Below are 13977 nucleotides of genomic sequence, written 5' to 3' on the forward strand. Positions count from 1 at the left end.
CTCCCTAAAAAGGAAACAAATTATATAATTTCTTTAAATCTGTATATTATCACCACCCCTCAAATATATTTATAGTAGTATCTTTTCTTTTTGAAAGCTGAAATTTGTTTCGTCACAAAAGACTGCAAGTTTATGACAGCATCTACTCAGGTAGGATTTAAAAAACTTGCTGAGACCAGAATCTAGCTTAGAAATAATTACCTGGAAGCTTTAGCTGTTACACAGCTTTTAGCATTGGAAAGAGACTGCTAGGTAAGGGTATTTATATGGGTTTTAAATCAAGTCATAATTTATGATGCTGGAACACATTCAAGAATCTGCTAGCTAAATTTAGTTGTTGGTTCAGCTTTATTTTACAGTGTTTTTCTTTTTTTTAATTTAAAAAGCTTCTGTACTGGCTTAAATGTGTGAAACTATTATCAATGATAAAAGCTTCCTTATTAAAGCCATATTAATATTAAAAATATTCACCACCATCTCAAGGAATCTGAAAGTGTGCACTGCTAAGAGTTTTTAAATTTGCCATGACTGTGTAATATAGTAGCGTAGTCAGAGCTATACATTTCCCTGGCTCAGGTGCATCCACAATCAACTCAGCTATGTTTTACACATATTACTGTCTCTAAGGTGTCCCACTGGGTGAGTTATATCTGATTAACCAGACTTCTTCTAGACCACTACCATATTTCTACTGTGAAAGAGTGAATCAATTGATTGTTAGGAAGGTAATAGGTATGATGGAGGGGAAAGGGATAAAACAAAGGCAGAAAAATAACTCTACAGATAGAATGCTTTCAAAAGCAGTTTCCTCTCCTGCATGTTCGTCGAAGGAAAATATTAGTAAAGAGTTGCTCTCCAAAAAACATATTAAATTAAATATTAGACTCCTCTATTATATTTCAATGATTTCGAAAGAAATCTATCCTCCACTTGCCTTTGCCTAAAGTTCACACCTTTAGAAAACTGTATCATTACAGATGAAATTACATTATTTCATGAATCTGCATTACTATAAGCCCAAATCCTTTCAACAAATTTTCTTCTGGTTATGCAAACAGGCAATGACTAACAAAAGGCAGATAATTAAAATTAACAGGTCCAGTGTCTTTCATAAAATACCTGAAATATTATTAAATTAACATGGAAGAATGCTATTGAATTGAAAATACCTTATTTTAGTTTGTCACATTGAAAGGCACTCTTTTTTTAAATTCAGAGGAAGAAAAAAAAATCTCAGGTTGGAGGTATTGATTTTTCAAAGAAGAAAATGTTAAAAATATATTTTGATTTCTCAAAATAAAAATTCAAAATATATTTTATCTTGCAGTGGGAAAACATGATAAAATAGTTTATTAATATAGTCATGGCATGGCATAAATCTCCAGGAAAACCAAATTACCCATATTTGTCAAACTTGTAAGGAATACAACTTAAAAAATACAAAATCAGATCATGCATTAAGACTTCTTACTCTTTCACAGAGGGTGTAACCAAACCCGCTGTCTGAGTTGTTTAACCTGGATTCGTAAATGGAGATATATGGCCAACGTACTTTGTGGCAGTATTATGAAAATTCTGCTGCACAACATGCAGCAGAGTATCTTCCTTGCCAGAAGGATCGTGATTGTTATTTTCATATTGCAGACAGGTAAAGAGGTAGAAAGAGGCTAATTTTGCCCCTCATCATGAACTGTATTGGTTGCAGTGAGCAGAACACAACCCAGACACATTTCCCTGGGATTGCAAACAGAGCTGCTTGTGGGCGCATGAGAATTCCCTTGTAGGGAACAGAGGGGTCTGTCTAGCCCCACCCTGTGTTTTAATAATTCACTGATGTCAGTGGAAAATCCTTGTTCTAAATTCTGTATGGTCATTGTGGGAATGTAAAATTCCTTTTGACACTATTTTTTAGGCAAATTATTGCTTTTAATATAAAATTTGCTAAATCAAATGACAGATCAGAAAAGCCATAAGTCTTTTCAGTTGCCTTCATTGGGCTTTTGCAACTCTGAGATTTCTGGCTGCAGAATTCCCCAGATTCAACTCGTGACGCACATGCAGACATAAACACTGAGGGATCAGGAAGTTTCTACATCTTTGCCTGATATTTGTATGGGTAGCATCAGGGACATCCAACAAACTGTGTTGCACCACCTCTTCTTTCACAGGCAGTGACGGTGCTGCCATTTACATTTTGTTTGCTGGCAGCATAGTTTTAAGATTTTCCAACCCCATCATGCACAAAGCAACCAGTTGTCCCAGGTCTCACACACTAGTTCATTGCGACTGACTTTTGCTAATGCAACAGTTTGTGGAGCAATTCAGTGAATATTCCATCTAGATGTATTTCAAAAAAACCCAAAACCAAAAAAACAAACCCAAATCACCAAACCTAAAATAAAACTAAAATATTTTCAGAGGGGCATTACTTTTAAACTCAGAATGTTTCTATTTTACTGTCACAAATGAAGCAATAGCATGCAATAGCAGAGAAGTTGGAGTCAGTAGAGATGATCAGTAGGAGCATCTTGAAGCATCTTGCCAGAATCTTTTCTGTTCTGTGCTGTAAATCCTAAAATGGACATGTAGGCAATCTGAGTATAGGCCTAGAAGCCAATAAAACTCATGTCTTTGTGAATAAATTGTAACTTAGATGGAAGTATTGTTTCTACACAGTTGCAATCAGCAGACCAGCACTTCTGACTGAGTCCAAAAAGAATAATATCCATCCTAAAGAACACTGAAGTTTTCCTTTTTGAGACTTTTTCTATGCTGTTAAAAATCCTTTCTGTGACATTCTATTTGCATGTAAAATGTGGATTGTTGTCTTGGACAACAATGTAGCTAATTCCCATTTCATGTTAAATCAGCTTCCCTTTTCTATTTAGATAAGTAAAGTTGAACCTGTTGCTAACAATTGTTCTAAGCACATTTATATTTCTCCTCATATCTCTCCACTGTATTTAAGAGCATTTAATATTCATTAAATACTTCCCTATCTCAGAACGCTGAAATCACTTTATGGAATATATATGGTTTTCTGGGCTGTAAATTATACAAGTTGATTTCTGTCATCTACAGGAAGTAAATGAAACCTTTAATCAAATTGGTATCTTCTTCCTGACTGTTGCTGATGAGAGCCAGTTCTGGTTAAGATCACTTGCTGAAAATTAACTCTAGACAAACTTGTTTTTATAGACTTAAAAAGCTTCTAAAGAAAGCAAAGGACTTAGATTTAAAAAAAAAAAAATCTTGATTCTTAAGTACCAAGGCATTTCTGTTCTGTAGGCTCCATCAACCAGCATGCATGATTGTAATTAGAAAATTTATTTTAGATTCTTCCACTCACAATTGGTCATTTCAGGTAGTTACAAATGGTAGAGAAACTAGGTACTTTATTCCTCTTTTTACACCTGTCTATGAGGAGAAACTATGTTTCTCAATCAATTAAGATAAATCTCATCCATGTTTGGAAAGTGAAATGTGCAATTGACATGTCTCACTTTTGAAGTTGGAGTTAGGACTTTTCTCTCTTGAATTTATTAATTTATTAATCTTCAGCACCTATTAGTAGCTGAATTTCATCTGCCATTTTTATCAGCCAGTCTCTGTACTCTAAAGTCCTTCTGTAGTACATCAGAGTCAGTTCTTACCTTTGGCATCTGGAATAACTTGATATGATCAGAAAACTTACTCATTAGTAAACATCTCTTTCAAATCACCAATGAATCTACTGAAAGACATGAACTGCAGCACAGATTTCTGCAAGTGATACTCCTTCTCTGTGGCCGTTTCTTGTTGCTTTCATTTCCTATCTAAACAATTATTTATTTATATGGGAACCATGGCAATTAAGTGTTTCAAAAGCTTTCCATGAGGGACCTTATCAAATACGGAAGTCTGAGAGAACCGTATTATCAGGCTTTTCTTGTCCACATTCTTTAAGGGCCTACCAATACTTTTAGAACACTATATTAATTTCTGCAGTACAGGTGCCAATATTACCTGTCTTTGGTTTCCCAAATCTTTCCTGAAATCTTTTTCTCTGAAATGGTATCACATTTCGTTGATAACCAATCCATTGTTATTGAAAAGATAGGTGCAGTTTAGTAGCTTGAGGCAGTGCAAGGGAAGAAATGTACCTCTACTAATGGGTGGAAATGCTCTAAACCGGTATAGCCACTGAGAAGGTTTTGGGGAGTCTATTCTCAGTGTATTATTTATGCTAGTTAATTACATAGGGCCTGCAAATGTTAACAGAATTCAAGTTTTATAGGTGCTAGTCTATTAAAACACTACAATTACAAGCACAACTAAAGCTGAAAAATAAAAACCACTGACTTTCTTTTTAGTATTCTGCTAGATCTTGTTTCTTACACGTCAGCGATTCAGTTATGAATCATAGCCCTTTCTTCACCTTAGGCTTTGACTTTACAGGAAAAAATATTTGATGACAAAATTAAGCTAAGTTTTCATGCCTTGGCGCCTCTTGCTCCTTCTCATCATCTCACTGCAGCACATCACTCCTTCGGTTGTACTGGAAGAAATATCTGTACACCTGTATTATAGAATGGATTGGTTTCTTACCTGGTTCTTTAAAAGTACAGAATGCAAGGTTGTTATTTCGGGTTTTATTCACTCATGACTAAACGCTGTGTTTGGTAACAGCATTAATTGCTGTTCTGTAAAATTAGCATAATACGTCTGTCATATCAGTTCAGGTACTTAAGTATTACATGTTTTGAAAGTTTGGGACAAAATTCTCTGCAAGGGAAGTATGTATTACTTTAATCAGTTGCATTTTGAGAATCCTTCATGCTAGCAGTTTTTTAAAACTGCCTCTGTGAATTTAAAGAAAAGAAGCCCTTGATCAACAAGATTAAGTAGATTACAACAATCGAAGCATCTTTATCCTTAGTGCTTGTTGCCCTGCAGGAGACCTCCTCCGTGTATCTTGTTCTGCTTCAGGCAAAGAATTTTCTAAAACAGGGTTCTCATAAATGAGTTGTGGGCTGGTGGGGTGTGGGTAGAAATTAATGTGAAGTAAATTGGCTTTAATCTTTGACTGTGAGACCCAAATAGAAAACAGAAGCTGTCAATGCATTTTTAAACTTAGGTTCACAGGTATATTTGAAAAAGAGGTTGAATATAATTACAGACCACTGCAAATTAAAGGTAATAAAATCAGCAACTTAACTTCAAATATCACTACTAAAATCTAAGCTTTAATATTTAGAAAGAACATGGAAGTTTAGGGAATCTGATTTGGTTCTGTAAAGTTTAGGCTATCAATGTGCTGTCTGGGGAAGAACATTCTGATTAGATCTCTTCTGTGAAAATAAATTGTGTCATGGAAAAGATTCACCGTGTACTGGGAGAAATGCTGTCATGTTTCCTGGCTTATAAAATGTGTCAATCCCAAAGATGAGAACTGTGTCATCTATTATAGGCAACATCTGAGACTGAGATAGAATTTTCCTAACTGACACATGAAAGTAAAATATAAAAATAAAAAATATCAACTTACATATCTTCTAGGTCTTTGAGATGTTACAAGTGTTACTCAAGAAGGAGACTTGAATGTTTTAAAATAATTTCTGTTGCTTCATACCTAAGTTGCTTCTATCTAAACAGATAAGCAAACAAGTGGCATGTATCTTAAGAAATGTCTCTGCTCTTAAGGGGAATTAATGAAAGAAAATTCTAAATTTATATCAATTGACAATATAATTTAATTTTTTTTAAAACTGCCGAAGCTGTTAATGATTTGGTATTGTATATCAAGTCATGGCTAACAAACTTTAATCTATAGCCCTGTGAAAAGTCTCCATCCCCAAAACATTCAGTGTTTCAAATATGCTTTTGAATTTCATAATTATCTGATATTGTGGCTTTGAATGGTAGAAACGCAGACCGGACCCAGATACTTAGTTTTTACACAAGGTAGTTGATCTGTTAACATTTTAAAATGATCTTTTATTTGAGAAAGTTGTGATGAGTTCAGGAAATACTTGTTCAGAAATACCGATAGCAATAGAAAATAAAATATATTTGAAGTAAATGCTTCATTATATATTGAGAAATTATTCAGGCAAAATTGTCAAGTTTATAAATCATTAAAGGAGAAAACATCAGAACTAACAAGCAATAGTTAATTTGTTTTGAGTTGGCTGTTGGGATTTTTCATAGTTGCTGCTGAAGAGAATTGTGCAATATATAGCATGTAGACTATATGACCAATAGGGAAATATATATCATTGAGGGAGATAAGTCCTCTAAAGACCCTTTAGGGAGTAGAAACTGAAAGCGAAATGGTCACTCACTTTGCTATTATTGCAAAGATCCATATCTTACAGCAAACTTCTATGTTGAGAGACAACAGCCTGGCATGCTTTCAAATTGGAATATTTTTGATATTATGCATGTTTCCTTCTTTAGAGGCCTGTAGCTACAACATACTAAGACTTTTAAATGGTCTGCTTTATTCTTGTGTAGGGATACTAAGACTTTCTTGCATTTCAGTTAACCTTGAGATATCACTGACAAATTTCAAACTGTTAAAATATATTTATTTCATATACTGCATTTCTTCCTTTGATTCATGTGGGAGAATGGTCTGCAGTGATGATAGTACACAGAAAATAATTACCAGATTTTTAAAAGATAAACATATGTTTGAAACTGATGTATCCTTGGGGCAGGGACTGTCTCTAATTAAATGTTTATACAGTGCCTAATATAATCAAGCCAGGAGCTGGTTGACTGCTATGCATACCACAGTCCAAATATTTAATAATAATAACAGTTCTGTAGTCAATTTGATCTTTCTTTTGGTATTTACAAGTGTTTTCCAAACACACACTGCAGATTTCTGCAATTTGAAGGGTTTCAGGCTGAAATTCTGCAGTCTCTTTCATTCCACCATATCCATCACGTTAGCAGTCAAAATCTTGATTCAGATTCTGTCTTGTTTTGTGTGTCAAATGGAGAATGGGATGCCCCTGGTTTGAAGGAGGTGGGACAGGTATCTAGCTGGTTTTCTAGCAAGCAGATGAAACAAATGTGAGTATTACTGCTTACAATTCCACCAAGGTCCCCTACAACACAGCTTGGATGTAAGGAAACTGCATGACAGGTTCTGTTTCTTTGAAAACTTTCTTCTGGATTCAGCATGTGTTTGGTTTGTTGCATTCACTGGAAGACCTTCTCAATCACGAGGCATAATACACACTCTTGTACATTAAGGGATCAATATTTAACAGGACAGTCTTGGCTTCCACTCAAACCAAGGCTGTCTTTGCGTGAGACAGAACTCTAAAAACTTGAAACTGTGAAAATCTTTTGGAGGGAGCCAACTTTCGCAGAAAAAAGTTCTTCCTAGCAGTGGTTGGACAGTCATTTCCACCTATATGACTCCCTCTGCATGCCTAAAAATAAAGTCTCTCATCCTCTAGGACAGCTTCTACAATCAGGAAGAACTATTTCTGGAAATGGGTACAATTTGTTCATTAAGGTTTAAGAAGCTATGATTTCTGTCATTGATTATTTCTTTCTGTCCGTTAAGTTAATTATAAGTGTTTGTATGAAAAAGAGATTTTATTCTTTTGTATGAATTAATTCACACAAATGAATGCAAATATTCATTCATGTTTGTATGAATAACTAATAATTATTGTACTGAAAATTACAAGTGTTCAAGATAATTTTCCTATTAGTTTGGTTAGCTATTATTTCTGTATATGAGAAATTAGCCATGAATACATCTGTGTGTTTGAACCCCAGAGCTTCCCCTTCCAATCACTTTAGAAAAATGGATAATGCCTGTTCCTCTGTAAGACACTATTTTCCTCTGTGGAATTTTCACCTACACTTTAAAATTGTATCTGGGGGTTGGTGTGTCTCTGCTAAATCAGCCTTAGAATGTCTACCCATGAAAGAACAATTTGAAACAGCCAACCTCTTTGCTGGAACTTGGTGGAGCATGCTGCACTGATGGACTTGCTGTCCACACATTAAGGTGCTCAGAGACACTAGAAAATTAGGTGTTGCCTGGTGACTACAGTAAGGACTGGCAAATAAGTATGAAATTCAGTCTGTATTTTCATTTAACAACACTTCTTCAACTAGGAATCACCCTATGGTGCACTACGGTACTTTTATACTTCATGCTCTCTAACCATTTAACTACTGGTAGTTTTAGTCTGCAGTTTATAAGCATGAAGGATGTTATTTACCAGCAGATTTTCAAGACACATTGACACAACCAATCTGCTTTGATCTTGTTCAGGAGCTCTAGCTCCGATTTTTAGCACTCGGCAGGCACACAGTAAGAAGCAGAAGGGGTGGGGCACAGTGCGTTTGCTTAAAGAGATGGAAAAACTGACATTGCTTCTGTGTGCGAGCACTACTTTGTTCCCTCTGAAACAGCATTCCTCTGTACTGACACAGCTTAGAGCCAGAAATACTGTCTCCCATTGCTTCGGTGTGAAATGGCAGTTCTTGAAGAACTCGTTAGTAACTCCTCTTTGAATTGCGGTGTGGTCTTCACTGTAATTATTTTAAGTGCTTATACTTCTGTTTAATTACATTTTTTCATATAATTCTGTGGTTATGAGACAAATAACATTGAATATGAGCTTATCTTTTACAATTTTTGCTTTCCCACTGCAGTAATGTAAATGCCGACGCTAAGTGGGCAGAACACTGAAGAATTAGACCAATACATAATAGCATACCAAATTTGACAACTGCTTCCAGCTGCATAGTTTCAGAGGAGGTTTTGTAACTGGAGGGATTTTGCACAAATATATATATATATATTTTGAGCATGACTCATTTTTAAATACAAAAGAGAATGCAAACCACTTGCTTTTAGTGAAATCAAAAGTGAAGAGAAACAAAAGGTATTTATGGAGTCTTAGTGTCATAAGATTAGAAGCATGACACTGAAAGCTAAAAGAAAAATTGAAGTAGGCAAGACAAAATCTTTTTATTTTTTTCCTAGAATGTTTATCTTTCAAAAGAAGCCTACAAGGTTTTTTTGTGGGTTTTCTGTCCCTATAAACATTTGCTTCATTGTACTGATTCTCAGAATAGTAGGAATTGTTAGCTGAATGAATAAAATGATCATGAAATAAATGAGGACAAACATACAAACACTAATTGTTGCACTAGAATGTATCTGTTGTCAACCTTTGCAAGTTATCTTGCAGTTGTACAGTTCCATTGGCCCCAAATGGTACTTACTGAACATTTATTTTTTATTTGTTTGGACCACGCTAGTATTACACAGGCAGTGCGAGGGAATAATGAGCTGCATTCTTTGGGTTACTGAAGAGTCAGCACAAATTGTGGGAACAAATAACAATCAGACAAGGCAGTGTTTTATAACATCAGGACTGCAATCCATCTTTGGGATCTTTCAAAGCTGGGCTAATAAAGGCCCACTTACAATCCCCAGCAGAGTACAGTTTAATTAAATTTGCCCATTAGAGGACTCCTCCCCCTCCTTCTACAATTTAGAAATTAATTCTGCTTTCTGCCTGTTGTTCTTTCTACATCACAGATGCACTGAGCCTTCGTAACCGCCAGGTCATCTGCATCACGCTGAAAGTCCTCCAGCACCTGGTGGTGTCAACTGACACAGTGGGGGAGGCCTTGGTGCCCTATTATCGGCAAATCCTCCCAGTCCTAAACATCTTTAAGAATATGAATGGTGAGTTATCCTAACAGACACCGTGTCTTTCAACTCCTAAGGTAAAAAGGGGCTTGAGGCAGGGTTAATTAACAATGTAGTTAAGATTTATTACTGTATATAAACTCAAATCCATTTGGAGCTCTAAATAATAGAAAACCCCCTCTTACTATTCCCCAAGGATGCACTGAAATTAACAATTTCATTTATTACTCCTTGCACGTACAGTTTATTTAACACAGTACAGAAGCACTGAAGCAGTTCTATAATCTTCCAATAATTAAATTGTAAAGTTTTGTAACAGTCTTTTGAATACATTAATAAATTGCAATGTTTTTTTTTCCTCCCTCCAACGCATTAGTTCAGTCCAGCCTTTTTATTCTACTCCGTGCTCTTCAGAAGCGATTCACTGCTACCAGCAGGCTTGGGAAAGAATAAAAACAAAAGTAGCAATCAAACTAATTAATTTGAGGGTCAAGAGAACTCCTTGTTGTAGAAAAATTTCAAGCTACATAACATCTAGCAAAAGAGTGAAGCTTGAAGTTATTACTGCTCACTTAGCAGATTTTATTATTGAGAAATTTAGAACTAATTTGTATCTGTAGTTGAGTGTGTTGTTTTCTTTGTAGTGCAAACCTCCATTGCCAGTTTCAGTCTTTAATAACTGGGACTGTGAGTACCATATATTGTGAGTGCAATCACATCACAGGAACCAGCTGAAATCAACACAATGTATCTTACTTTTGCCAAACTAATCTTTAAAATATTTTTCTGTATTACATCTATCTGTACTTATCTGTTCAATTATCTATCAAGTGACTGACATTATAGTTTCTGTTATTGACGTGCAGTCATATGGATCAAAGAAAGCTAATTCCTCCCAATCTTGCAAAAGAGGTTTTTCATTAAATTCATGACTTTCTGTTTGCATTGCAGCAGAACATATTATCTTATACTTGCTCTTTAGTGTGTGTAAGATTCACCTCAGATTGAAAGCTGCCAGTCCAAAGACTGACTTGAAGACTGAAATGAGATATAGATTTCAGATCCCTTTAAATATATACATGTCTGTGACTTTTTTACTTAGAAACTTGAAGTAACATATGGAATTTCACAAATGCAACTGTTTCAGATGAGAACTGTGGCTTTCTAAAAGTTGTGGGATGAAAGTTTATGAATAAAATCCATAGGTTGAATTTAAGTCATTTCAGCAGGGCTCCTTATGAATTAGAAGATTTCTCCTTAGCAGATCCAGTTTCAGTTTCTGGCACAAAACAAGACTGTAAAAAGAAGGACTCTCATTGATTAATGAATATACAGCACATGGGTGGGTGTTTTCCAAATTTCAGCCTGAAGTAGCCCATAAATTCTCTTGGCTAGGCTTTTTTCCAGTGATTTCAGATGAATAATAAGGAAAGCTCATGAGTAACTAGGTACATAGCTTAACAAGGTATTAAACACACTCTAAGTATAACCTAAGGTTTTATTGTATTGTGAGCAATACAAAACATATTTTCAACATATTTGCATTACATCTGTGCTGTGTGAATTTGTGCATATATCAAACTTCACTAAATATTGATGTTTGGCATTTAAGAAATAAAAAACAAAAAGAAATTAAAAGTAATAGTTAAAAATTGCTACATTTCATTAACACGTTACTTTTTCAGGAATAAACGTTTTGAAAGTTCAGTATTACCAGCATTGAAATGGAAACAATTTGCAAGGCCTACAATACAAAACTTACTCAATACTTACATGCAGGTGATAGGTATTCTTCCTCTGTCTCCCACTACATAAAATACTTTATTTTTGGTACTTCCTTCACTGAGGGCTGACACAAAACATGTGCTTTACATGGCTTAGTCCTGTCCTTTTGAGAGACATACTTCTAGAGTAGATGGGCATTTACTATAATCTAAAACATCCATCCTTATATACTTCCTACACTGGTCCCTAGCAGACTTGCAGAAAAAAACTCCCATTGAGTTTGAAAATGTTCTGGAATATAGGTTCTTCAGAAATGTTATACGTACTCCATACCTATGGTTTGTCTGTAACATAACTCACTTTGCAATATTAAACAGGCCTATAAATAAATCAGTAAAAACTTTTATTGTTAAGATCGTAATGTGAGGATGTCAGAAATAGAAATTTGATAAAAAAAACCACAGAATGTCATCTTAGCTTCAGTTTGTCACCTGCTTATCTCTTGAGCCATTCTTCAGCCAACGAAATTGGTAAATCACTGTTCGAAGCTCCCAGTGTTACCTGAGCTCGGAATGTAACAATAGCTAGAGACGGTCTCGGCTTTGTCCCACTTAAGTCTAAGCAGTTCTTTCCAAATTCCCATCTGTTTCCCACCACTGAGGCGAGGCTACAGTTTCACAGTCAGCAGCAATGTTGTTCAGTTGCCGTTGGCTTCAGGGGTCATTCTGTGATAAACAAGGAGATAGCCTTGATGACTCTCCTGTAGGCAGCCATTTAGTGTGGCTGACTGTGATTCCCACTGCAGATTTTTACTGGATTTGCCTGGGAGGGTCTAGGATCTAATGCCTTTGGTGTTTAGGAGCAAGGAGATACCATCTGTAAGCAGCCTACTGGCAAACGGCTTCTTGACCAGCCTCAAGTGTTCTTTTATCCAGAGTAATTATTGCATTATTTTTAATTGTATGCAGAATATTGATTATTCCCATAGACACATAAGTTCTTTTCCACTGTACACTGGACATTTCTGCTTTTTTCTACTTCCATCTGTTACCTCCAAATCACCCTGTCATTATTTTTGTAAACACAGCCCTTTTTGTAAATTAGCAGGTTCTGATATGGATGTCTTTTCCTATTTTATGATATCTTCCAAATATGCTTGTCTCTAAAAATGACTGTCTTCATAATGATTATGTTGTCTTGATAACTGTGTAATACCAGCAAAAATAGTGAAGGAGTACTGACCTTTTGGAGTAGAAGATAATCTAGATATGTAATTATAAAATCTTAGTGCTCATAATAGAAATCTTTATTAAAAGCTTTTTTTTATATTTCATAAAGTGTCTGTCGATGACTTCTGTATAATGCCTTTTAGTGAAGTACATTTTTCTTGTAGCTTCATATATCAAAGAAATACCTTTTATTTTGTTTTCTGAATTATCCATAACTTTATAGCAGTCTGTGAGAACACAAAGCATAAATGGAAATGCTGTTAACTGACAAATTGAACTATGTCAGATATAATTTACCATTAGAGTTTGTGGGACACAAAATAGATGTAGGTGGTAGGTGATTGCCAGGCATGTGTTCTGTGGTTTGTATCAGAAATGGAGAAGGTCTGTCAGTCGGGTGTGGGCAAATTCTGCCATTTTCTATCCATTTGTATTTCATATGGACTTCTAATGATTTTACTATTGGCAATTTTTGTAAATTAAAAAAAAAAAGGAAAGTATGGATAAAAAAATATTAAAAGTTTTTATTATTGAAAGGATCTAAAACATGCTCACCCATCCGGGTCGTGAGATGCAGGTAAAAATAAATCAGTACTACTGAAGTCACAACGCATGGGAAAAGATCCAGGACTCCAAAGGCAGTATGTCCAAGAGCCAGAGGAGAAAGTTCAGTGAGCTTTCAAGACTCGGTAGTGAACAAGGTGGGGTTTTGGTGCACAAAGCGTATTGGAATTTGTGCCCTCCCTGGAGCTTAAGGCCCTGACTTAAAGTAGAAATTTCTCTTTGCTTGGGTTCCTGAGTGCTCTGTTGGAGAACTTTAGGACATGAGAGTGAAGTTGTGTTGTTGGTGATGGTACAACTACTGCCCCTTTATTGGGCTACCTCACCAACTGGCCAGGGTGTGCTCTGAAAAAGAGTTGAAACTTTCTGTTGAAACTGTTACCCAAAGTCATAACGCTGGCTGGAGAGCAAGAGAGGGAACATGGATTCATCCCAGTGACCGGGGAACATTCCTGTGGTGTAGGAGCTGTTTGTCTCGTCTCTACAGCCTGAGAGAGGACTAGCAGTCTCTAAGCAAGCTCCCCAGCATAGGTACTACTATGCAAGCATGCCACTGTACAATAAAGGAAACAGAAAAAGTCATGATAATGCTTACTAAGTCTATCATGAACCTTGTAATGCCACTGTAATTTTCATTTAATTGTGTAAAGTAAATGCACTCTAATGAAACTCATTTCAATCTTGTGCAGAGGGAAAGAAAAGTACGTATAGATTCAAATAGAAATATTCTTTTTGTTTCACAAACCCTTTTATTTTTGTGTGTCTTATTTGCTAAGATGTCTT

At 35.6% G+C, this 13977-nt stretch overlaps 1 protein-coding gene across 1 annotated transcript in view; it reads left to right on the top strand.

The window, feature by feature from the left end:
* The window catches only part of PACRG (parkin coregulated), a gene marked incomplete at both ends in the record, with an annotated part of 224442 nt that overhangs the window by 123192 nt on the left and 87273 nt on the right, over positions 1-13977 (top strand). The window contains one exon of the mRNA XM_084261054.1: positions 9566-9715. Within this exon, the coding sequence (XP_084117180.1) occupies positions 9566-9715 (150 nt within the window). The remainder of the gene's footprint in view (positions 1-9565; positions 9716-13977) is intronic.

Source organism: Gallinula chloropus (assembly GCF_964237585.1).
Source record: "Gallinula chloropus genome assembly, chromosome: 3".
Classification (NCBI taxonomy): domain Eukaryota; kingdom Metazoa; phylum Chordata; class Aves; order Gruiformes; family Rallidae; genus Gallinula; species Gallinula chloropus.